This window comes from Halichoeres trimaculatus, unplaced genomic scaffold, assembly GCF_033239565.1.
Source record: "Halichoeres trimaculatus isolate MK-OKI-2021-1 unplaced genomic scaffold, fHalTri1.1 fHalTri1_scaffold_23, whole genome shotgun sequence".
Lineage (NCBI taxonomy): Eukaryota > Metazoa > Chordata > Actinopteri > Labriformes > Labridae > Halichoeres > Halichoeres trimaculatus.
Genome location: NW_027437201.1, coordinates 16,285,162 through 16,309,543, shown reverse-complemented (window position 1 = coordinate 16,309,543; position 24,382 = coordinate 16,285,162). Strand labels below are relative to the sequence as shown.

At 41.6% G+C, this 24,382-nt stretch overlaps 1 protein-coding gene across 3 annotated transcripts in view; it reads right to left on the bottom strand.

The window, feature by feature from the left end:
• Positions 1 to 22,497, bottom strand: part of sdk2b (sidekick cell adhesion molecule 2b) — a 329,027-nt gene extending 306,530 nt beyond the window's left edge. For all 3 annotated transcript variants that reach the window (XM_074662914.1, XM_074662915.1, XM_074662916.1), the window contains exon 1: positions 21,705 to 22,497. In XM_074662914.1, the coding sequence (XP_074519015.1) occupies positions 21,705 to 21,792 (88 nt within the window). In that variant the 5' untranslated portion in view covers positions 21,793 to 22,497. The remainder of the gene's footprint in view (positions 1 to 21,704) is intronic.
• Positions 22,498 to 24,382: the final 1,885 nt, after the last annotated feature.

Below are 24,382 nucleotides of genomic sequence, written 5' to 3'. Positions count from 1 at the left end.
CCACAACAAACCAAGAGAGGTCCTCTCTGATGGAGGCTGTCAATCAAATAATGAAAGTCTCATCTCCCAGTGAAAAGAGAGAACAAATGTCAGCTGGGTAAGGAGAGAACGGCGCTCTGTTACAGCAATTTCAGATTTCTTGTTTGTGTTTGTCGGTGGGCAGATCGAGGCATTGAACCAACACATCCTTCAACTTGACAACGTCCTCCAGCTTGGAAAACATGTCTGACTTTGCTGGAATCGGAGAACAGATCTATTTTGGGGGGGATTTGACGAGGCTTGGTGGGTCAGGAGATCAAGACCTATGTGTTCTGCACCTGAGGGGGAAGGAAGCAGCTGCACAAGCCAGGGAATGGCATCTGACCAGGAGCCTGCATCTAAATCAGTGCATGAATGTTAAGTAAGGTATGTGAATCAGAATGCAGGAAGAAGTATTGATTCTTTGTTTTCATGTAGTACCTAAGGTGCCCACTTAGGATGAGAAATCAGGCAAAAAAAGGTTCAAGATTGTTTTTTTCCTCCCTCAAGATTTATTCCTTGACATGAATACCACACACAGAACTAGTGAAAGACATGCAGCCGATCACAAAACACTAACCCTAGACTACTTTTTCCCTCTACACAAGCACCAAATCATACAAGTATCAATAACTTTATTAAAAACTGGTGCTGATATTCATACCAGTATACATATTGATACCACCTGATGCTGATACCAACACAATACCACTACAGAATGATGATATCATTACTAGATGCTTATATCAAAAGTGATGTCACTCACAGATGCTGATTTTACAAAAAGATGCAGATATTAACACCGATACCACCACCAGATACTGATATAAGTACCAGTGGCACTACAAGATGCTAATATTCATATCACTTCCAGGTGCTAATATCAATACCAGATGTCGATGCTGATGCCATTTTCTCTGATACCACTGCTAGATGCTGATATTGATACCAGTAACACTACAAGATGCTGATACCAATATCACTCCTAGATGCTGATGTCTATATCACTACCAAAAACTGATATTACTAGAGATACCGCTTCTAGTTGGGATGGGAACTGAATTGGATTCTTTTGTAGGTACCAACCAAATTCTGTCTGTAGTACCGAGTACTGATTCACTTAAAATTGAATGGTCCCACGCTTCCATACCTTAACACACCCTTGTGACCGTGAGCGGAGTGGAAAAGTAGGCAATTTTCCATGCTGGACATTAGAGATGGGTACCTTTCACATTTGAAATGATACAGTACCTGGTAATCGTTACTGGTACTCAACGGTACCAATTTTCGGTACTATTTTGGCTGCATGTGGTAAAAAATATCAAGTTGTTTTACAATAAATATATATTTTTTCAATTTAACATATCTCTTCTTCACTGTAAAACTTAACAGCCTAACAACCTATTACAGTCACAAGGATGCATTTGGGTACCTTAACATGGCACCTTTTGATTTCACGTGAATCGGTACCCGGTGCTTTTGACAGAATTTGGTCGGTACCTTCAAAAGTACCTAATTCAGTACCCATCCCTAAACACAGCATTTCAAGTTTATATATTATGAAATGAATACATTGAATTGAAAAACTTTGAGATTTCATGGTTAAAGAAAAATTAATATTTATTATCACATTTACTCACAAAAGTACTGGAAATTGGTTCCAATAAGCACGGATACAAGTTCAAATGTGAAAGGTACCCAAACCTAACTACTAGATGCTGATATTCATATCAATATCATTACAAGATGCTGATACCAATATTACTACCAGACGCGATATCAATTCCAAATGTCAATATTAGATGTCGATATCACAACCAGATAACATATCAATACAGATATCCCTACCAGATGCTAATTTCCCCACTGGATGCAGATACTAGTTCCGATATCAGTTCCAGGCACCAACGAGTAATTTTTATCTAGCACAGCAAAGTGATGAGTAAGAAATGATACTATAAAAAAAAAACCTCTCAGGAGAAATTCTTCCTCCTCATAGCAGAGTGATAATCCTTTTTTAGAACCATCTTGCCTCCTGCAATAAACATCTTGAAGGAACACCAACAATCTTGTTTCCAGTCTGAGCCAGAATAATGAGAAAATACCAATTTCATCTTTGTACTGTACTGTAGGCCCATGTGTATTGAGGGGAGGCACACAAGCTGCAAAGGGCAAAAGTTAAGCTCACACTAACAAAAATCCCCCCCGAGCCGTTCCGTTTGCTAGCTGTATGTTGTAACACATTTAAATATAGGCTGCATAACAAGGTCTGAAGGAGAAGTTGGCTCGGGCGGTGGAGATTTTTCTCACCCAGCACCAGCTGAGAGACAGTGAGAGATTTGAGCGGTGGAGTCATGCCGCGCTGTGAGTCACACTCTGGGAAGACTCACTTCTAGTTGTTTGTGGATGTAAGTCCAGTGATCCTTTCTAATGACTGTCCCACACCGCCTCTTATACAACCGTGACTCTGCAGGGGAAGCATTTTGGATGATGGAGTGAAATCACAACGACAATTTATTACACCACTAAAGAAAAAGCTATTGGAGTTCCAATCTGAGAGGGCAAAGCTTTTTATATGAACTGCAAACCTGAGAAATGCAAATAACCCCCTCACCAATTTACATTTTATTTCTGGGTTGTTTAACCTCCTGGAGTCTCTTGTGGTTGCCTGGAAACCTCACGGTAAAAACAAGATGCTTTACCATTTCCACCTGTTTAGATTCTTGTAACTAAGCCGAGGTTAATGTTCCTTCTCACAAATTTCATGTGAAACAACCATGGGGGGTGTCCTGTTTTTCTCCTTTTACTCTGAAGGCGCTGAAAGGTTTTTCTATAATACCTTGAAGACAGTTAATGCAGCATTTTTAAACCAGAAGTAATCAAAAAGTTTAATATGGAAACCAAAACTATGTTTACTCATCAGCTTCTTTATTTTTGCATGATGAAATACTAAATTATTCAGTTGTGTTTCACAGATGAAATATGAAATATCAGTGATATTTCAGGAGACAGCACCTTTTCTATGTAGGACATTTATATAACAAACCCAACCCTCTGTGCTAGATATCAATCTTGTCATCCGTCTGTGGGAAAATGGCAAAAAAAAGAATAAAGTAAAAATAAAAAAACTCCAGAAATATCAGACTGCTCATTTAAAGCTTCTAAAAACCAATCAGAGGAAAATAGTGACACACAGGAAGCTCATGCAGCAGGCTTTGCAGCCCTGTCAACAAAGTGAAGAAGCAGCCTTTCTGTGTTTTAACAGTTTTCTCAGCTCCTGTATGTGTGTGGCTTTTGACGTGGTCTGTAAAGACGGCTACATCCCCCTACAATCATTTCCTGGATCCCACAGGAGGAGAAAGAAACAGATGGGGAATGAAACCACTCGGTTCGTCTGCGCTCAGTTACAGGGAGAGAAGTAGTTTGTGTGTGTATGTGTGTGTGTGTATATATGTGTGCACATAAAAGACAGTGATCGAAGCATGCCACACTCTGCCTTTGTGTGTCCGTTTGTTTATTTCTTCAGATAATGTTTACAAGAATGAGCCCCAAGGCGTAAAATGCCATTTTTCATGCAGCAGTGTGTATAAGTGTGTGTGTTTGTGTGTAACCAAGAACACTGTGGGAGAGTGAACCTGTGCGTAGGTTGTGTTGTCTTCTAAAGCTTCCAGAAGGAATAAAAGAGGAAGTAATTTGGTATTACAGAGAACCTTTTCTTCTGTGGTGCAGTCACCACACTGTGCTCATGCTGGAGCACCTTTTCAAAGCATCTCTAACTGAATTTAACTGCTACTGAGCGGTCACGAGGTGAGGATACTTCACCTTTATTTTCTTTTGTTGTATGATGATGCGGCTCTTGTCATGACTAATGGCTGCCTTTGGCAACAGTATAACGAAGGGATGACGAGTTCTTACTGTCAGAATGCCTAACTGCAGCAGGGTACACTTAAAACATGATTACGGTACTTGTGTGTGATATTAACCATGACCAAATGTTACTAATAAATACACTTCTAACATACAACTAACATTTCCAGCAATTTCTTCATCTCAACTGTTGGGTTTGAACATGACATTCATTTCTGACTGTGCTTGGATCCAATTTCAGAAGGACAGATGTCCGGTTGATTGTCCATTAGTTCCCCAGTTTTCAACCAGTTTGTCATCTCGCTTGCTGCAAATGAACAATCCACTTCCCTCCAACCCACAAAAAACAAACATAATATAAAACAATCATTCTCTTCTCAAGCTACAAAAATTACTTCTCAAGACTCGTTTTAATGTTGAAGTTTCAATCAAAGTCAGAAAAGGGATTTATTCTCATTTTTAGTCCAAACAAAGCATTAGACTTAAAATAAGAAACAGTCATGGACTAATTCAAAAACACATCTTGTTTCTAGATATTACTTCATACAAATAAAGTCTTTTACATTAGTCTTATTGAACTGAACTTGAACAGTTCATTTTTCTTCTGCCTTTTGCAGTTAAGAATTTAGGTCTTATTTATGGCACCTGATATCTCAAAATAAAACTATTTTCTTGACTTTTTTTTTGGTGAATATGGCCTTTATTCAGCCACATTTCTGAATGTTTAATCAAGCCCAATATAGACTTGATTTTTCTGATTGAAGAGATGAAATGAAGTGAAAAATGTTTGAGTTATTGAGTTTCTGTTTACAGTCATTATACATTTTTTGGGACTTGTGAACATTAACAAGCTAAAACAAAGAAAACATGAATGCTATGGGTTTTTTTGTTTATATTGTTTATCATTTCAAATTTTTTTTCTTTTCTTTTCACAATTTGACTTACAACAAAATTTTACATATTTACAAAATATCCCTGTTCTTCTGGTTACCAGTAGCAGCTAATAAAAGTGAAAGTGCATTCTATGATGGGAAAAAGTTAATATTGAGCAGACTTAAGTTTACCTTTTTGTTAGTGCGTCCCTCTGACACAAATCAGGTTTCTTATCCTTGTGAAAACTACATGCCCTCCCCTGCCTAAGAGGCTAATGGTTATGTTAGCAGGCTAATGCTAACATATTCAGCAGCAAGTCACTTTAGCATCTTGCCTGCTTTTTTAAAACTGACACTTCTTCTTTGTGCAGGTGTACTCACGTGTCAGCTTTTGCTCAAGACTGAATAACTTATTGGATCAGAGTTGGTATACAAGTCCAAGGTGAGTCACGAGTCTTTTAAATCAGGACTCTAGCATGTGCCCTAGTCCTACAATGGTTTTGTCATTAACAGAAAGAGCCCACATGCTGAGTCTAACCATTTCAAAGACCTCACCAATCATGTAAATACAAGCCATGATGGTTAGTCATCTCACTAAATGGACTCTTTTGATTTTTATAGCTTTCATAAACACGTTTTCAAGCTTATTTTACCAATGTCATCAAATCTCTTAAAACATTTTTCACATTCACTATAATATGAAACATCTAAAGAGTTATGAAAGGGTTCGTCAATACCCAATTCTGCTTTTACAGTGCTTACCATCATTAAACTACAATAATCATGGTCCAAGGTGTTTCAGTTTTTCAAAAGTTTACCAATTCTCTCCGGATTTGATGACAGACAACAGTAAAAATAGCTTTTTAAGTGGGCTCATTTCATGTCAACTCAAGCTGGGGAGGTATGCAGTCTGGTTGGCTGTGATACACAGCAGCTCCAGAGTTCTGTCATTTTATGAGAGCTTTAAAGACGCCTGCCAGGAAGGAGGGAAGATTTAGAGACAGCAGCAGTGGTAGCCAATCCTCTGTGCTGTCCTCACGTCTTTGGTCACTGGTGTATATTGTCTTCTAAAATGGCATTAAAAACGGTGGGAGCCCATTCCAGCAGACAGCCCAGCCTTTTGAAAAACAGCCACACAAATTTAAGCTATAGTTCGGAGTCTCTGGCAGCGTTGCCTCCAAATCTCCTGTTCCATTTAACTGTCACATAATGGCTGTGGTGATGAACTGCTTCCCTTGCCCTGCACTCAACCGTTCCCTACTGCTCTACAGTAACAATAGAGCCCCCACTCCTTAATATGCCACCCTGTGACTGGAGTAAAATATGAAGAGTCGTCTTTACAAGCCCCTCACTTAGCGCACATTACACTTTGACGCCTGCAGGTGAAGCTGTGAAGCAAACACTCTGCGAACACAACATGCAAGGTGGGTGATCGTAAGGTATGGCAAAATAAGAGATGGGGGAGGAGAGGAAACTGCCCCCTTGAATACAGCAATTAATCAATTAGCTGGAGCGAATCAATACTCCCCGCCCAGCTCGGCAGGCTGACAGCACTCAGGTGTAATTAAAATTGTAACTATTGACAAATCAAGATGGATGGAGCGCTCCCTGCTCGGTCTGCCCAGCTTGAAAGCAAGAGATTATCTTTGTGTGACCAAAACACGTCAGGGAGCAGAAATGGGAAGGTGTAAGAGAGTGTTGTGAGGCGCAAGGTGCGAGCAAGAGAAGTGTGCCGGAGTTGGGGTCAAGTGTTAGTAATGCCACGGGTCAAAGCCTCGCTTCCAAAACATCCATCTCGATCCGTCACCTTCCATCATCGTGGGGTCATCCGCGTTAAGTAGACTGTTAAGAGCGTTAAGCGAATTGGTCATGTGTGAAGTGCTTTCGAGCGAGTGGAAATGAAGATGTTGATCTAACAAACCTACATTTCGGTAGCTGCTGAAGTGTGAAGAAGAGAAGCTGTACGCCTCTTTCTTAAAGCTTTCACCACTACAAGCCAGGGAGGAAGTAGGGAACTTAATAAGCAGCTGGGATCAGATGTAGAGTATCTTCACATGTTCACTTCTGAAACAAAATGTAGAGGTGGAAAAACACCGGACATGTTTGTCACCTTTTCTGTGACGAAAACATCAGAACAAGTTTCAAACACAGCTTTCTAATGCTGACATCATCATCTTCTTCTTTTCTTTTGGCATCTCTATCTCCTGATGTGCCGGTTTCACACACATGAGAAGACTTTTTTGAAGTATATCCTGCTGACAAACAAAATGTGTCACGGATGGTTTGTGTTCCCATGGTGTTTGGCAGGAGTCAAAAGGAACTCATCTTAAGCAATATCAGAGGCGTCCATGATCAATGTGCAAATACCAGCAGAGAAGTATTTTTCTTTGAAGACCCACGACGTGCTGTATTGATGGAACCATGCGCCTTAAATCTCTCGAGACTGGCCCTTAAGTGTCGTACAAGGACAGGAAAAAGAAAACAGGATTGTTTGAACAAATTTTAAATGAGGTCAGCTTTCAAAGCAGCGCCAGGAAGAAGTCAGTCACTGTGTTCTTAAAAGAGCAGGAAATATTGGCTACACACGGTTGAGAAGACATCCCATTATGATATTCCCTGTTTGTAGCTCTCAATCAGTGTACGGTACAGTCTTTGGCTAATTACAGAAAACACTGGCTATCTAACAACTGCAGCGGCATATGTTTCATTTCATTAAGGCTTTCTTTAAAAGCTTGAGAAAAGAAAGCCAGTAATTGCCAGTCGTATGAAAAATTCAAACAAGTCCATTTTTTTCCCTATGTGCTGTCTCGTCTACTGACAAGTGCAGAAAAAGGGGCTGGAAAATTGAGAGATTCAGCTCGAGTTCTCCTCAAAGAATTCAACGTATCAGACTCTGATGGCCAGTCTCTCCCATTATGGCGAACACTCAACACCAAAGTTTACTGTCAGACTGAGTTTTACTTTATGTTTCTTGCATTTCAAGTCCAATTTTACTCTCCCTGTCCATTCCCCAATTCTCTTTCTTCACATTCAATCCATCTGATGTTAGTTTTGTGATGTGAACCACTGGGATTTCAAAGACACTTTCCATTAGTGACTTCGCAGAGTCTAAAATACTGTTTACAACATAATTCATTCATCACTTTCACCTCCACGGCAAAAACGTTTCAATCCCCAGTGAGTTTTCTACTACAAGAGGGGACATGCCACATCTTGACCTTATTGTGAGTTCTTTGATGTTGTTGAAGCACTTTTGAAGTAGAGAAGTTATAGACAAGTCTAGGACTGAAAGAGTTGTATCCATTGGGATAGCTACAGGAAACTTTAGGCTGGAAGGAAAGTAAGTGACTTTCCTGGGACATCATTAGTCTTGTAAAGTGAAATATGCAGGTAAAAACTCAGCTAGAGTTCAGAAATTTTCAATACTTTTAAAAATATGTGCTTAAAATGGATAGAATCACTGTTTTTTTAAATGTTACTTGGAATAAAATGCACCAATATTTAAGAAAAACAGATCTGCTGTCACAGGGAAAGAAGGATCAAGCAGCAGCGGTTGGTGAAAATTATGGATGTTTGATACCACTTTTTTCAGACCGATACCAGCACGAGTACTCCCTTGAGTACTCAAAGATAACGAGTACTTATATCTATCTATTAATCTATCTATCTATCTATCTATCTATCTATCTATCTATCTATCTATCTATCTATCTATCTATCTATCTATAATGTCAATTAACAGTGACAGATCATTTTGAACAAAGACGAACAGTCGCTCTGCCAAATAAAATAGTGATGCACCGATCCGAACCTGGTAACGAGTATCGGCGCTGATCCAGCCCCTCAAAGCTGGATCAGGTATCAGTAGGAAAGGATCAGCTCAAACTTGACACTGAGGCTAAACTATGATTTAGTCTACAAGGTATACAATTTTACAATCAAATAGTCATTTCCGTAAATGCTGAAGCATTTTTTAACCAAACTGCTGTTACACATTTAAACACTTGTAGTAGTTTAAATAAATATTAACTTCAGTAATTCCATATGTACTCTTTTTTTGTCTTTTACTCAAAACAGTAGCAGCATGCAGGTTATTATTTAACATTGGTATCGGATTAGGATTGGTATCAGTCGATACCCAAAGCCCAGATTCGGTAGCTGGATCGGTACATCCCTAAAATTTAACACAAACAACTCTAAGATTACTATTTGTTTTTAACAGATGTGCAAACAAAAGTGCAAAGAAAAATAACAACTGTCAGAGAAATTGTATTTTCAAAAAATAAACTAAAGTGCGAACTAAACAAGTTCAAGTGTTAACTCTACCCTGAATAAGACCTGACGTCAAACTGCTGCAATGTAGCGCCAACTACTGGTGAGGAGGACTTACTCAACGTAAGATTTGTTTTGCCTTGAGTAAAGGCTGCAGGTATGAGCAGCTTTCACAAGTACCCATACCTTGAAATGAGGCTGGTATCGGCTAGATAACTAGTATTCGATACCAGTTCATGCCCATCCCTAGTGAAAGTAGCAATAAAAAAGAGGGAGACAGTAAGGAAAACAAAACTGAGAAACAGAGAAATAGGAACTAATTTCCCCATTTGTTGGTAACTCTACATGCTGTGCACCTCTCTCCTTGCATCACAGCTACTACACCTCTAGCTGTTCTTATTCAAAAGTTAGCACATACTTACATACTTTCTAGTTCCATTCAATTTCAGACAGACAGCAGAAGAGACGTTGGTACCACCAGCCCCTGTGGGTCTGTTATTGTGAAAAACTCAATTTTAGAATCCTTGTCCACAATCATGACTCTATCATACATGTTGCACTTTGGTTGGATGGTGTCCTCAGAACCATTTCATCATCTGCATCTAATCGGTAAAGCAAGTGTGAAAACAAGAAAGCTCAGAGATAAATGGTTTAAGATGCTGAGGTGGAAAGGATCCCAGCGTGCGTCACATATGACGCTCCCTCACCTGGGGGATTAGATAGAGAGCCGTCTGTATCAAATTGTTAAGGCTCCCCCATGCGTAGGTATATTCAAATGTCATTAGACGATTGAATTGGCAACACGGTCTCTGAAAATAGTAAGCCCATTCAAACCTTGATGAATAAACATACTCATTCCTTGTATAATGTGTGAGCAACCACTCGTAAACAGCAAGGATATCGTGTGAATGCATCTGGAAGCTGGGAGCAGAGGAAGTCTCGGGTTCTAATAGTTCTCTTCATTCCACGTTATTATTATGTAAAGCATAAAAATGTGTTCTCTCATCAAAACAAAGCACCCCACAAATCAAAGTTAAGGCAATTACAATCTTATTCCACCCTTTCAAATGGCAACAGCTGTTTCCCTTGGTCAAAATTGCTGCATAATTGCACACGGTAGCATATGGTTATGGCTGATTAATTCAACTGGGGGTGAAGGCCCCATTATTCCTGCATGGGATGGGTAAATAGGCACTGGATCCAAGTGCTGGAAAGATGGGTAATGGGATGGCGAGAAAGGGAATGGGCCTTTGATGAGATGTCTGTTAAAGACGGCGTGATTGTCAGAATCGATCAGGCCCTCTACCATCCCCATCTCAGCCATTAAATTGATTTGCTTGTCATCCAGCTTCTTCAGGAGAGAATCACGCCAGTGGTACCAGAACCGTGCTGAGAGAAAGGAGGCTGAATCCATTTTCAGTCACAGAATATACTGCTCACGGCATTTTCAGTGAAATGTCCCTTCATAAGCTCAATGAACCGGAGTTGCAGGGTTGTCTTCTCCCATCTTTGTGCTCGCCCAGCTCTGCAGGGACATTGTTCCAGCCCCAGGGGAGCCCAGTGTGTGGCAGTGTGATAGGTATGTGATGATAGGTACAGGACTGAATGCTGGCCTTTGGTTTGGACTGGCCACTTGTGCACAACCACTAATATATACATGCAAATTCACAGTTCGCTTACACCTCCCCCCGAGGAGAGCAGCAGTTACAGGGTTCAGAGGTTGTTTTCCAAGCCCTCAGCCAATCTGAGTGCCTTTTTTTAATATAAAAACACACAAGATCCGGATGAGTGAGTCAGGTTCGGGGCCTCCTGAAGCGAGTGTCACTCCACGGTTCACACTCATTTCCATCCAGCCAAACGAGGGATAATGCCGGTAAACAATCCTTGACTCTGTCTCCCCCCTGCCTGTCGCCGCATGCATAATGGCCCTCCTAAAGAGCAAGGGAAAGTTCAAGTCCATAATCACGTTGGTACCTCTGGCTTATCATTTTTTAGAGGTCATTTTAAGCTCACTTTGAAGGACATGTGAGGAAGTAGATCTCGCTTCCTTACAGGCAGCAGAGTCCTACATGTGAGGGTAAGAGTGCAGACGGCCTCCAGGTGATAATTTAGGAGCGCAGAGCCGTGGGTTAGTTTGGCTTGGCAGATATGGAAACACTGGATACTTTCACCACAGCAGCGTTAAAACAATGTTGAATGCGTGACTGTAAATCCTTAAATCTATTCTCAGCACAAAACCGTGTTCAGCTCTGCCTTTATTGCTGCGACTCATACATAGATCGAAAGTAGCTGCAGCTTCAAAAAGAGAAAAGGCTTTGGTGTTCCTGCTGAAAGCTGCGTACAATACATGTGTAAGCTATCAGTGCTCTCCTGACTGTTCATCAAAGGTAAATACTACCACCTGTAAATAGAAGTGAACAAACATAAGGGCTTAGCCTTGAAGAAGAAACATGTACTCAAACCACCTCCATGAATGAGGAAGTCACTGAAGACAGAAATATGCACTTAGGCGGAGAACTTCTTCTTTAGCCCAAACTGTGCCACAGAGAGACGACAATCAACAATCCAGTCTCATCCACTTCAATCAGTGCCCCAATTAGGACATGTTGCTACACAATGATGATCAGCTACACCACTAGAGCCAAAAGGGATACAAGCAGTCTTTTTGTTTTTATTGAAAGGCAACAAACAGATTCCAGCCAAACAGGTCATGTAGCATTGACCCTGGTCCGTCACAGTGTATGGTGAGAATTCCCAGCTGGCCCCTGGTGGCCTCTTTTCCCAGTCCGAGCAGCAGTGTGAACAAGAGACAAATAGGACAAGCCTGGCAAACACTAACCAGACGCCTTTGTGCCATGTTCCAGACAGCGGGCAAGATGGCAGCAGCTTAAAAAGAGACAATTTGTGAATACGGCTGCTACATCCTTGCTCAGTTTAACATTCCTTGTTCTGGTCAAACCGTCTGGGCTGCACGGCACTTAGCGCGGGGAAGAAATAGTACAATCCTAAATCTGCCTCTTTGCAATCCAATAGTCATTTTCAGGGGTTACATAACGGTGTTTGAAAGAGCAGGACTGACGGAAATTTTCGGATTAAAGTTCTTAGAATGTACTCCACAAGATGAGGGAGGGAAATGAAAAGTGGCTGGCATGCCGATGAGGGAATTTGCAAGCAAATGCGGTCACTGAACAGACAGCTGTGAAATGGCATTGATTATGCTGTACTATTGTCACCTAAAAGCTCGCTCCGAGGAGAGAGCAGACGCCGGTGCCACCAATTTTATATCACTTTGCAGAAGCACACTGACCTTATCTTTCCCTGATGCATTAAAGTGTTTAAGCCAGACGGGGATTTTTCTTTTTAATTTTACAGCCACGAAATCCAAAGGTATTTCCTATCCAAACATAGGTTTTTTTTGCCAGTCTGTATCAGTTTTTTCAGAGTTTCTGGTAAAGCAGCAGTACATTTCCTTTGTGCTTCCAGTCATACAGATACAAGGACACGATCAGGCAGTCAGTACTGACATGGGTATGAATTTTACATGTGCCACAAACTTTCTAAGAAAGGATCTCAAATCTGATGGGAATTGACACTATGAAAGGAGCTGTGCTCATGTGGCTCGATGTGCAGCTCCAACAAAATACAGTAAGCAGGCTCAAAGTTCAAGGTGCGCATCTTTGAGATAGGAGGTGTCATCGATGCTGAAAAATACTCAACAGCTTAAAATAGTCAGGGAAAGAATCTTACCTCTCCAGAAAGTTACAAAAAGGTATGATGACAACAAGATTAACGCTTTGAGAGTAGTATTTGTGATTTTCCAAAGTGAGTAGTTTCCTTTCAGTTTTAACAGAAAGTTGAAAGTGAATAAGGGAAGAGTAAGTAGATGGGTAAGGGAATATTAGGGTGGCTGGTGGGTGTCAGACGATTTGCAAAAGCTACAACACAAATCCAAGAGGAAAAAGGCGGATGCAAAAGCCACAACACAAATGCTAACGCCACAACACAACAAAACTATGGCCACAACAGAAGTTAAAAGAGGTTACTTTTCCAAACGGCCGCAGAAGTGTTGTGAAAGTCAGTTAAAGATGAACTTTAACTATGTTAAACATAGCTTTGGAGGGGTGTCACCTTGTGATATCCTTCGTAGGACTTATATCTCTTCATCTACGTTGGCATTAGAGCTAAATTTATCATAGCTTGGGTTATAAAAGAAAACAATTATTAACTTACTTTCTCAACTTGTCTGTGTTTGTTAGGAAACTGCTCTTTTAACTTTCGTTGTGTTTGTAGCTTTTGCATGCGTGTTGTGGCTTTTACCAATCGGCTGAAACCTATTGGCCACTGTAGAAAATAGCTAGATATGAGATCTCAGAGTCAACATGTAAAGGATGTGGAATTAGTTTACAAAGTAGTTTCAACTTCACTACTGACGCTGTTATATTGTTGAAGTTTAAGATTATCCAGAAAAAACTTTATTACTGCTCATTTTGGAGGTAATCAAAGAGGAGATTATGTGAAAAGAATATAGAGCAAACCAAAAGGCCTTGGTCACAGCTCAAGTCATTTCTTTCTGGGATCTAAAAAAGCTGCCTTTTGGGAAAATTTCCCAGTAACATCTGACATTGGCAGACAATGACTATGGTGTTACTTGAGCATGTGCAGAAAGCTTCCTTAATGAGGCTCAGACAGAAATAAGCCAGGCATTCAGACAATGCAGGAGGCAGCTTAAGTGAGGGTCGGCTGGGTCAAATGCATAAGTCAGTCTATGAAGACACAAGATATAGACGTTGCTGTTCAGACTCAAGAACGGATCTATTTTTGAGGAGGAATTTTAGATGCTTCAATCACAGCAAAATTTACTCAGACATTCTAACAAAAATACTTTTTAGAATTTCTTAAATACTTGGGATTATCTTCATAACAGTCAAAAGACGTGTCAGCGCATAAAAAGCTGACTGAGTTTGGCAGGACATTTCAAAGCTGATTAAACCTCGATACATCAGGAAACAAAGCAGCTCTGCACAAATTCACACATCTCCACTCATCCCTCCCTTTGCTCCTCACACATTTTGGCTGAACAAAAAGGCGGTGTCTTCAAAAAGAGAAAATCAGGATACAGCAAGCCCTGACAGGAATGTTTGAAGCGCCTAAGATGTGATGATGACACTTTCTTGTCACATATGTTTCTATTCCTGCTGAACAAAGGGACCGCTCTGTGTACCCAAATGTGACAATGCTCTCCATATGGTGATGCATTCCAAATTCTTACCTGGGGGTTTTCACAGGATATTCTTACACCTGTGTTGGAATAGAGTGTACATATGGAGCAAATGTGACGTGTGGTGGCTGTGCTGCTGGAGGCAGGTCTGTGCTTCCAGGGGATGGAATGTGAAAAGTGCTGAGGTGTGTTTGCAGCCATCAATAGGTGAAGAGTTCACAGAGGGCTCTGTTAGATTCATTCAATTTATCCTTCAGGCACAGCTTCACTGGGTGGAGCACATATAGGAGGAGAGCTGTGGTGAGGGGTCATATATACTGTACACTGTTAGCATATATACAATCATGTGTCCACATTAGAGTTTCACCCTGTGAGCTCAGCATGGCTCTCTTTCCATTTTGTGCTGTCACATAATGCTGCCCTTGATAAAGCTTCAGTGAGGATGTTTTTTGCTTGGTATGAAACAGACAGAAGTCATATCAATGCTTCTTTATAACCAAAAAACAAATAAGACCATCAGCAGAACAAGTTACTATTTCCATTCTGATACTTTCAACCACCACTGGAGGGGGGGGGAACCAAGTTAATAGTTTTTTTGTCAAAAGTTTTCAATCACCGACACATCTGCCCGCTAAAGTGAGCAGGATCTATGTTTTTTGACAACGTGCATGGATGGCCTAGTGGTCTAGGTCACGAGGATCAGCCTTGCACTGAAGGCCTGGGTTCAAAACAAGCCTGCGGCCTCTTTGTCCCGACTCTTGCCCTGTTTCCTACTTTATCCACTGCCCTCTCTTCTATCTAATTGATAGCATGAAAAGCCTAAAAGATAACTTTAAAAAAATTGACAAGACACTCTAACAACATACATACAGGACAAAAGCAGCAGTCCATAGGGGGTTCTTCAAAATCGCTGCTCTCATAAAATCATCCACACCCCACTTTTTTTAAGAAAATCATTGCTAAATTTCAAAAAGTTAAAATTTAGGAAGAATATTTAAACTATTTGTCATTTTTTTTAAATGATTGTTTTTGGCATCAAAAGAATGCATATTTACTAAAAAAAAAAAAATTACAAAAAAGATACCATAACTGCCCAATTGAAAAAATGTGATAGAAAAAAAAATCTTAAAAAAAAATATTTAGAAACATATTTTTGAATGTGACAAATGGATTTCAAATTTAAAGTAAATAAGTAGAGGCGGGAGAAAAAAATCGAAAATAGATATATCAGGATTTTTTGTTTGACAATATCAAAAATGGGATTCTTTGCCTTTTTTTTTTTTTTTAAACTCAAATTCTTCATTTCAGTCGTTTTTATAAACTGGATTGGACCACTTGTCTTCAGCAGAGGGTGAAATAGTTCTCCCCGACTCATGTGGTGTATTTTATGGGAAAATATGGCTTCTGTTATAGTCTGTAGACATTATCATCATCATTTAACTTATTGACATGGTCTGGTATTAATTAGCGAACTAAAAATCGCAAAAATTGTAAATACTGAAGAATCGTAATTTAAATTGAATCTGCACCTTAAAAATCATAAAAGAATCGCGAGAATAGCATATCATCCCAGCCCTATACATAAGAGTCTTCTTTAATCACATACTGATAGGGAATCATATTTTAGAGGAAGACCTTTCCTACCTGACCTTGAACACATCATAAAGTAATCGTGTCTCCCCATTGGCTAAACTGAGTAGCTTTTATGCTGTCATTTTAACACATCTTACAAAACTTAAATGGGCTTAAAAAAAACGTCAAAGGGAGAGGAAGATGCCTATCAGCAGCTGAGCAGGACTTAGGGCTAATTTCACAGTGCTGATGTGCTTCACCATGGACGTTGTATTCCTCTTTGTACAACATATAGCTATTCCAATTGCTTTGTCCTTCCTTAAATATGTTAAACTGCAGCTAAACATGAAACTTCTTTGCACATTCAGCCATCCTTACAAACAACTGACCACCAGGATTCTTCTGAATGGAGTTCCATTCCTGTCAGTTGCAACTCAACTTTATCAAGAGGCTGTATTGGATAATCTATGCGTGTTTCTTTGGCAACATTGTCAATTCCAGAGAAACACTCATAGATTATTAGGTTTAGATGATGTGACTCAACTCAAGAAATACTGTCACGTCAATGGACCCTTGAGATACATTAGCTGTATCAATAAGCTTGAACATTATTGATGTTTCGCATATAAAAAGAGTGAAAGTAGGCCTTAATAGAATCAGGTTTTGATCCCTGCCCCTATTTCTGACCACTGTTTTTGTATTTTTCTTTCCAGTTTTGAACACATAACCCATTAGCAGGCTCTTTCTCATACTTTATTTGGAACAGTGAATGTGTAGAAATTTAAGATCACTGGCTGAGTCCCACAGCGCCCCACTTAAACCCCTCTTATCCTCTCCAGTTGACTGGTATTGGGGGAATGTGTTCGGATCAATAACAAACACCACTTGCAGGAGGTCTGGAAGTGCTTTTCAGAGAGGGGAAAAACAAAAGGTCTTTCAGTTACGCCTCTTTCCTGGTCTTACCACTGCCAGAGACCTTGGGTGGGAAGTTTTGTTTTATTGAGCGCAGCACAGTGAAACTCCAGACGTCCCTCTGAGAAATCTATCACTGTACTTTGACCATGAGTTTTCTCTCACCAGACCTGAATACTAAAAGCAGTGCGTTGTGACCTTTTTGGGCAAAGCGCTAGCTGCAGGGTTCTGGGACGGCTTCATTTTTTCCTTTTTCTCCTTTTTGCAAATCATTTCAGAGGGCACAGCCACTAGGAGGAAACAAGGATCCCTGGTCTGTCAATTAGAAAAAAAAAAGTGCAGCAAAGCGCAGCATTTGTAGTCTGGAGACTTTCTCTCAACACCGCTGTCTTTGCATATTACGCACGGTACGATCTCAATCAGTTCTTCATCTCCTCAGTTCATCTTCTGCCCATCATATCTGTTTGAAATCATCAGGAAAAGAACACTTCTGCCTGCTACCTTTCAAAACTGCGACTCACATCAGAGATCACAGGAAGCTTTGATGTGAAGTCTTGATTTCAGGAGTTTCTTCATCTACATACAGTGCGTCAGACACCTGCCATCTGTGCTTCAACTCAATGCAATCGGCTTCCTGAGGTCTCAGGGAAAGACATGGTGCATGTAAAAATACACAAGGTGTACACTTCTGTGGCACAAGTGTCCAACTCTTCAGCTGAGAGGAGGAGAGGGGTTGAGGAAACAAAAGCAAAACAGCCTCATACATCTGCAGAATCCACCTCTCCTCTACATCTGAAAGCCACTGGCCAGCACAGGGAAAATTCCCACTGCACATTTATGACTATGTGCCCTATTTTGTCGGCTGAGATAAGAATGCATCCAATTTACTTCCCTCCGGAAGAAGTCGAGAGGTGCTTCCAAACTGCACGTAATTCATTCCAGGCCATACAATTTCAATCCAATCTCCTAAAAGATTTAAAAAATAGATGACATCCTTGACTTCAGTAACTGTGTCAAGGTCCAAGTCCAATATAGGAAGCTAAAAACGGACTGTGCTTTGAAAAATGTTGTGCATCCTCGACAGACAACAGCATGGAGCGGCTGATTTCCATGCCAGCCATGTCCCGGCAGGCCCCCGCACACTCTGTCAAAACCGTCCTCATGGATGTTAATCTGAGCACCACGCCTCTGACAGAGTGAAGTCCTCAACTCCCGCTTTAAGCTCCCAAAGTCGAGCTGTAGCCAGTCAGGCTAATCTGCAGACATTGAGTGACGCAGAAGTATGTATGCCAAACATGACATTCCAACAGAGCGCTCTCCGACTGCTCTGAGCCTGAAATAGACGTGTTAAGAGATGACAAAAGCAGCAGGCGAGCCAAGCATTGTCTCGGCATGACCTCAGTGAATAAATGGAAGTGAACAGAGGGGCAGACGAAGCAGATCCTATAACTGTCACTTTGAACTAAACACCCAGAGTGACTTGAAAGGGAAGACGTTTTTTTGCATGCTTTGACGGAGTCTGTGCTTCCATGTCAGCGTGCACAACTGTGGGCTGGGACACTTACACTCCGCCTGTTTCACTTTTAATGGTCTCATCTCAAATAGAGCAGCGCTCGGCTCTAAAACGAAGGCCCTCGACGACTTCAAGTGTATTTATTAGCACCGATGTTTCCCCAGTTTTCTTGCTGTGCACAATGATGATGAATGACAGCATATGAGAAATTGTAGATTATCTCTCTCCTCGGCGAAGCCTTTAAAGCAAGCCGTCAGAGCACTTTGGCCTGATGAAGGCCGTTCTCCCATCGTTAAAAAGCAGTTTCAGTAGACTGGTCATTAAAATGTGCCAAGCGATGGCCGACACGTCCGTCCAGAGGCATGCTACTCGCCTCATCATGTTCTTTAATCATCGCATGGAAAGAGAGCAGCCCACACCGGGGTCACTTTCAATGAGCTGGTCTCTGAACGGTCTGAAGAGAGTCCAATTAAATCCTACATTTTTTGACCCAGGAGCGACTGTGTAATGAAATCTGAGGGATGCTGCTGCTGCTGCTGGTCAGGCTGCACAGAGAGACGCTGAGTGACTGGCAGTCTTCATCCTGATCTCTCTTCCTTGCGTTCAGTAACATGCTCGGGAATCGCTTCATGCTGCCATGCAAATGCAAGAAAATAAGCACAGTCTTGCCCCCCAAGGGCCAGTGCTGTAAATAATGTGTTCTTACTCAGCTGTCTTGGTTAAATAAGCATGAAGAGAGAAAGAGGAGAGTGGGAACAAGCTACTGGAATCTGATACAGTCACAGAAAGAGGAAGGGGGGGGCAACAATGTCAGGTTCTTAATCCCTGGGACACGCGAGTTATCAATCTCCTGTAAATGTCAGGCACCAGGATATGCCCTCATGAATGATGGATATCTGCCTTGTTTGTTTTTTTTCATCTTCTCCACATTGTGTTATTGAGTGAGCGTCACCGGAGGCTTAGAGTCTATCTAGAGAGGTAATACTCCCTCCTTACAGTGGCAGCGATACCTGAATTCAAATTACACGAGAGGAGAGGGTGCAGCAGAGGAAAGGGGAGCGCAGGAATACTTTATTTCAACACGTGGAAGTGTTAGGTGCACCTGTAACAGGATATTCACCTCATAAATGCTTTTTACTCACCTTGAGATAAAGATAACACTTATTTGTGCTGTTTTCTTAGCCATTCGTTAACATGCATCTTCTTCAAATCTACAAGCCTGGTTTTCACAAAACTTGATGGAAGGTTGAAACACGGGCTGGGAAAAATCTATAAAGTTCACATCCGATTGAACGTGACTCAAGGGATGGGTACTTTTCACTTTTAGAACGACAGAGTACTGATGCCCAGTACCTGGTTATTAGTATCAGTACTCAACGTTACCAATTTTCGGTACTTTTTTGTGTGCTTGTAATGCTTGTAATGCTGTGTTTAGGTCCAGCATGGAAAATCGCCTACTCTTCCAGCCCCCCAGAGTCACAAAGATGCGTTTAGGTACCTAAACATGGTACCTTTTGATTTTACCTGAATCGGTACCCATTGCATTTGATAGAATTTGTCCTGTACTTATAAAAGTACCTAATTTGGTACCCATCCCTACCTGACTCACCAGGAAGTTACCAAGACAAGATCAAACTCAATGATTCAGGGTAGGACAAGGCAACAATGTGGCAGTTTATCATTGAGACCTGACAAATTTTAATTATTTTAATTAAAGAAAGAATCATAATTAAATTGAACCTTCATCACAAATTCACTCACAGCATCAAATGTTTTTAAAAAATAATTACGTTATTTGTATCATGATATGGTTGATATTGTAGTCAAAGTATCAGGTACTGTATAATGGCATATTGTGTTGTATCTTATTGTGTCATAAGTATACCGTTTTGTATCCTATATTTCATCACTTTAAGCTGTATCATGTCCATTCATGTATCATTGTACAATATTATATCATGACATATTGTGCCATATAGTATAAACTGCATCATATAATGAGACATAATGAACCCCACCATATCGTGACATATTATACCTGCACAAATAATATTACATCATGACATTTTATATAGTATCCTGTTGTATTATGTCAGATCATAACATACTTTATCCTGGCATATTGAATTAAATCATTGCATCATACTGTATCATATATCGTGAATTACTTCACCTGATGATTGCAAAGCTGAAAAAATCAGCTATAAATAGCATAAGACTCGACCCTTGGCTTTGGTGGAGACATGCCCCCCTGAGAGCTTGTCTAGTTTTCTATTTACAATCTTCAGCTAACAGTAAGATAAAATATTAAGCTGCACTCATCCCAGGACTTATGATACACCTTCAAGAACCTGTATTACTAACTGCAGACTGGACTCAGGGCTGAATGTACCTGGATAAAAGTGAAAGTTTGTCCCAAATTAAGCCTTTAGCAGACATTCTTTCCAGTAGCAGATGAATGTCCTCACCCCAAATAGTGGCTTTAGTAATACTTATGTACATCACATATACACTAACACCCACAGGGATCTAATAGAATAAATAAATGAGGAAACAAGGCCTGAGGTCACGGTAGACTCCACCAGGCACCAGAGACACACTCTAAGCCTCCACAGAAACATTAGAGGGATCTTTTGGGATTATTAGGCTGAAAATGAGAGTTGTGCTCCAGCTCAACAACTCTGAGAGGAACAGAAAAGGAAAAACACAACCAGCCACTCCAGTCTCTGCTAATGCCACGCTTGGCTGTTGCTCGCCTCGTGCTCAGAGGGGAACTGGCTGCATAATTCTCACACAACCAATTAATTTCCAGCGTCCGCGCGCGCGCGCGCGCTCGCTTTAATCGCTCATATCAATATGTATCTGTTTATTTACGACGCTCAAAGCCGCTCAAAGTTTAATTTCACTGGGAGAGGGGTTGATTAATTAATTAGCACTCATTAATCAGATTAACATTTTTTAACAGCTGGGCTTCTGATGACATATTCACTACATATGTTCAAACCAGAGCTTTTATTTACGCTTTCTAAACATTAAACAGCTGCAGGGGGCATTGGGTTTTCATTATACATTACAGTTAAACACACATTTGTCACATTAGAAAAGATCTACTCGCGTCAAGCTTGATGTGGATAAGTTCAGTTTTAAGTGTAGTTCAGAGACAGGATGGAAACATGGGGGAAAAGTCTCAGCCGAATGTTTCATCAAGTAGCAGCAGGACTGCAACTGTTACTACAGTGTGTGCATGTGTGTAATATGCGTGGAAGTCACAGTGATGTGTAGCCTAATGAGGAAATTATAGGCTACGTGCATAAGGCAAAGAGTAATGAACACATCACAGATCCGTTAGCGGCTGGGCGGAAACGTGGCCAAACATTCAACATAGCGGGAGAGCTACATTCAGACACTAATGGGCCCGTGTGATGACTAATCGGCATCACGTCCCGCATGTTCCTCTTACCTTGAGCTTGCGTGGAGTGGATGAGTAAGGAAAAGAATAAAATCCATGTGGCGCGCCACATCGATCTGCCCCAGGAGTCCTCAAACATGGTCCCAAACCGGGCAGAGTGGACAACAAGTGCCCGGTGTGCTGTGTCACGAGTCCCGGTGTGGTTCTGGCTCGCTGTCCACCTCCTGTCGAGGGCTCTGTGTGAGGACTGGCAGCGCAGAGCGCACCGATCCTGGGCTCAAAACCGACCCCTTACGCGCGGAGAAATTCGGTCAAACAGGGTCTGTTTTTGTTCAACAGTTGTAATGTGCCCCAATTCCTCAGACACTGAGCGTATATTTTCCGTAAAGCAACGAAGCAGCTCTAGTTGGTGTCTCTGAAGTAGTGGTACAGGCTCCAACTCACTCGTACGAATCCAGGTTAAATCCAAAAACACTCCATTTCTCGCTGCACCTGTAAGAAGCCAACCTGCACATCACACTTTTCCCTCCTGCGTCCTGAAGGTCCTGTTTCCCTCTTCTTTCCACCTCCTGCTTGAAACTTCAAGCTCGTTGTCCGGAACCGAGTGGTTCTAGTTCTTCCAAAAAGCAGCGGGCAGACTTCCCACTGCGCGCTGTCAAGGTCGGCAATTTCAGTTTGACAGGAGCAGTGAGGAGGAGAAGTTGAGTAGCTCGGAGAGAGCAGGGAATGAGGGGCAGCGGGGGGAGAGAAACTTGCACGCAGTCACACTGTCATGGTCGGAGCCTGCCGTGGAGGAGGAGAGCCCGGCTGCCGGTGTGTGCGTGTGTGTATGTGTGAGTATGTGTGTGTTAGTGTGTGCATTGGAAGAGGACGAGTCCAGGGTTCTTTATGAGGAAACATGAGGATGTAAAGTGTTGGCAGCGTAGCGCAGGTCGCCACCATGCGGCACAGCGTGGGAACGCAGCCCTTGATGCAGTCCTGCCAAGGCACAGGATTTCCAGGGGATGATTTTATTGCTTTCCACATTACCAAAGGTGGAATGAATAAAGCTTTTTAAGGGGCACGTGCTCTGCCTGCCAGGGTTTGGAGTGGAGCGGTGCTCTGGGTGCCTGAGGAGAAATCAGTGTAATGTTTCTGTGGGGATTTACAAGACTTTATTGACCTTCTTGCATCTTTTTATCCCCTCCTGCATCATAATAGGGATTTATTTTTTGGCTGCATTTTAATACTACCAGAGTTCACACTGTGTGTTAGTGCAGCACCCTTCCCAGCACGCTTGTATTGTTCTTTTCTTTTGGCTGTGGAGTGTAATTCCCCACGCTGTTTGAGGTGCATGACATGAATAGGAAAGAGGCACACTATTGGCTGTGCTAAGTCTTTACACAGGCAGGACTGAAAGTGCTGCGTGTTATCTTGTCTGCGTTTGTCGGAGAAGGAGGAGAACAAGGAGAAGCAGAGGGTGAGAAATGAACAAGAGGAGAACAGAAGGAGTTGAGAGGGAGTGATAGAGAGCGGCTGTGCAAATGCTGTTTCCAAAATGACAGTATCAGTAAAGTCGAGGCTGAGAGAGAGGGAGAATGAGGGAGCATGACAGAGCAAATGCTCCTGCCTTGGAAAATGACAGCGCCTCGCCAAGAGGAGCCGGAGTGCTTAATGTTTGCAATGTTTTTGTGCGATTGGCTAGTCCCATCTAAGCCACCGTAGGGCAGCGAGGAAATAATGCACCATTGTAATAGCCCCTGTTGTTCCTCAGCAGGATTTTCAGGCTCCTGTTGGCGTTCTCCCCTCTTATCCAAAAATGTGATACCTTGCACAAAAGTTAATAATAGGAGAGTTCAGAAGGAAACCAAGACGGAGTGCTTCCTCGGCCGCCCCCAGGGCTGCTCAGGGACCCGATTATGATTTTTCAAAGTACTTACTGAGACTCAACTCAGCAAGAGGGTAATTTAGAAAATCCCTGGACACAGTATTTTTGAGCCACAGCTCTCTGCACACAAGTGGCAAAGCCTTTTTTTGTATTTGTGTGGCTTTTTCCTCCAGCAGACGGTCGATGCAGGCAGGTGTTAGCACGTGGTTTTGAGCCATGGTTGGTTGTAATCACTAGTGCTAAAGCAGCTCACCACAAGCTGTGTTCACTCTTTACCTGGCTCCCTGATTTGACTACTCAACTGGTAGCAATGATTCAGAGTTATCTTTAGCTGTGAGTCAGTGAGCCATTCGCCCTGGCCTCCATATTTAACACCTGAAACTAGACTGCTGGATACCATTTTGGGCAAAGTAAAGGTGTTAGTAATGAGAGCCCGGAAATCAGAAAGTTTTGGGTGAGAACACAGTCATACTTTTTGCTCCAAGGCCATACAAGTGTAAGCTTTGGCTCTCTAACTTTGAGTCCAAATGATACGGCACTAAGAACAGGCAGTGTACCAGTTTCAAACAAGCAGCAACCTCCGGTCTAAGAATATGAGACAATGCAGAAGTGCCAAAATCTGCTGTGTCTCAAGTGTCCGCTTGAGGCTGGCTCCAGTAGTACTGGGAGTCACACTCTCACACTCAAGCCAAAAAAAAAAAGTTTTCATGGCAGAAATTAACCTATTTACAGCCTGGTTTAAAAAACATCTCCTGTCCGAATCGCTAATTTTACTATCAGTACACACTGTGAATTTCTTTCTAACTTGTTTCAGAAACAGACGGATGACATTGGGAAGACTATGTCCCTGTTTCAAACCATC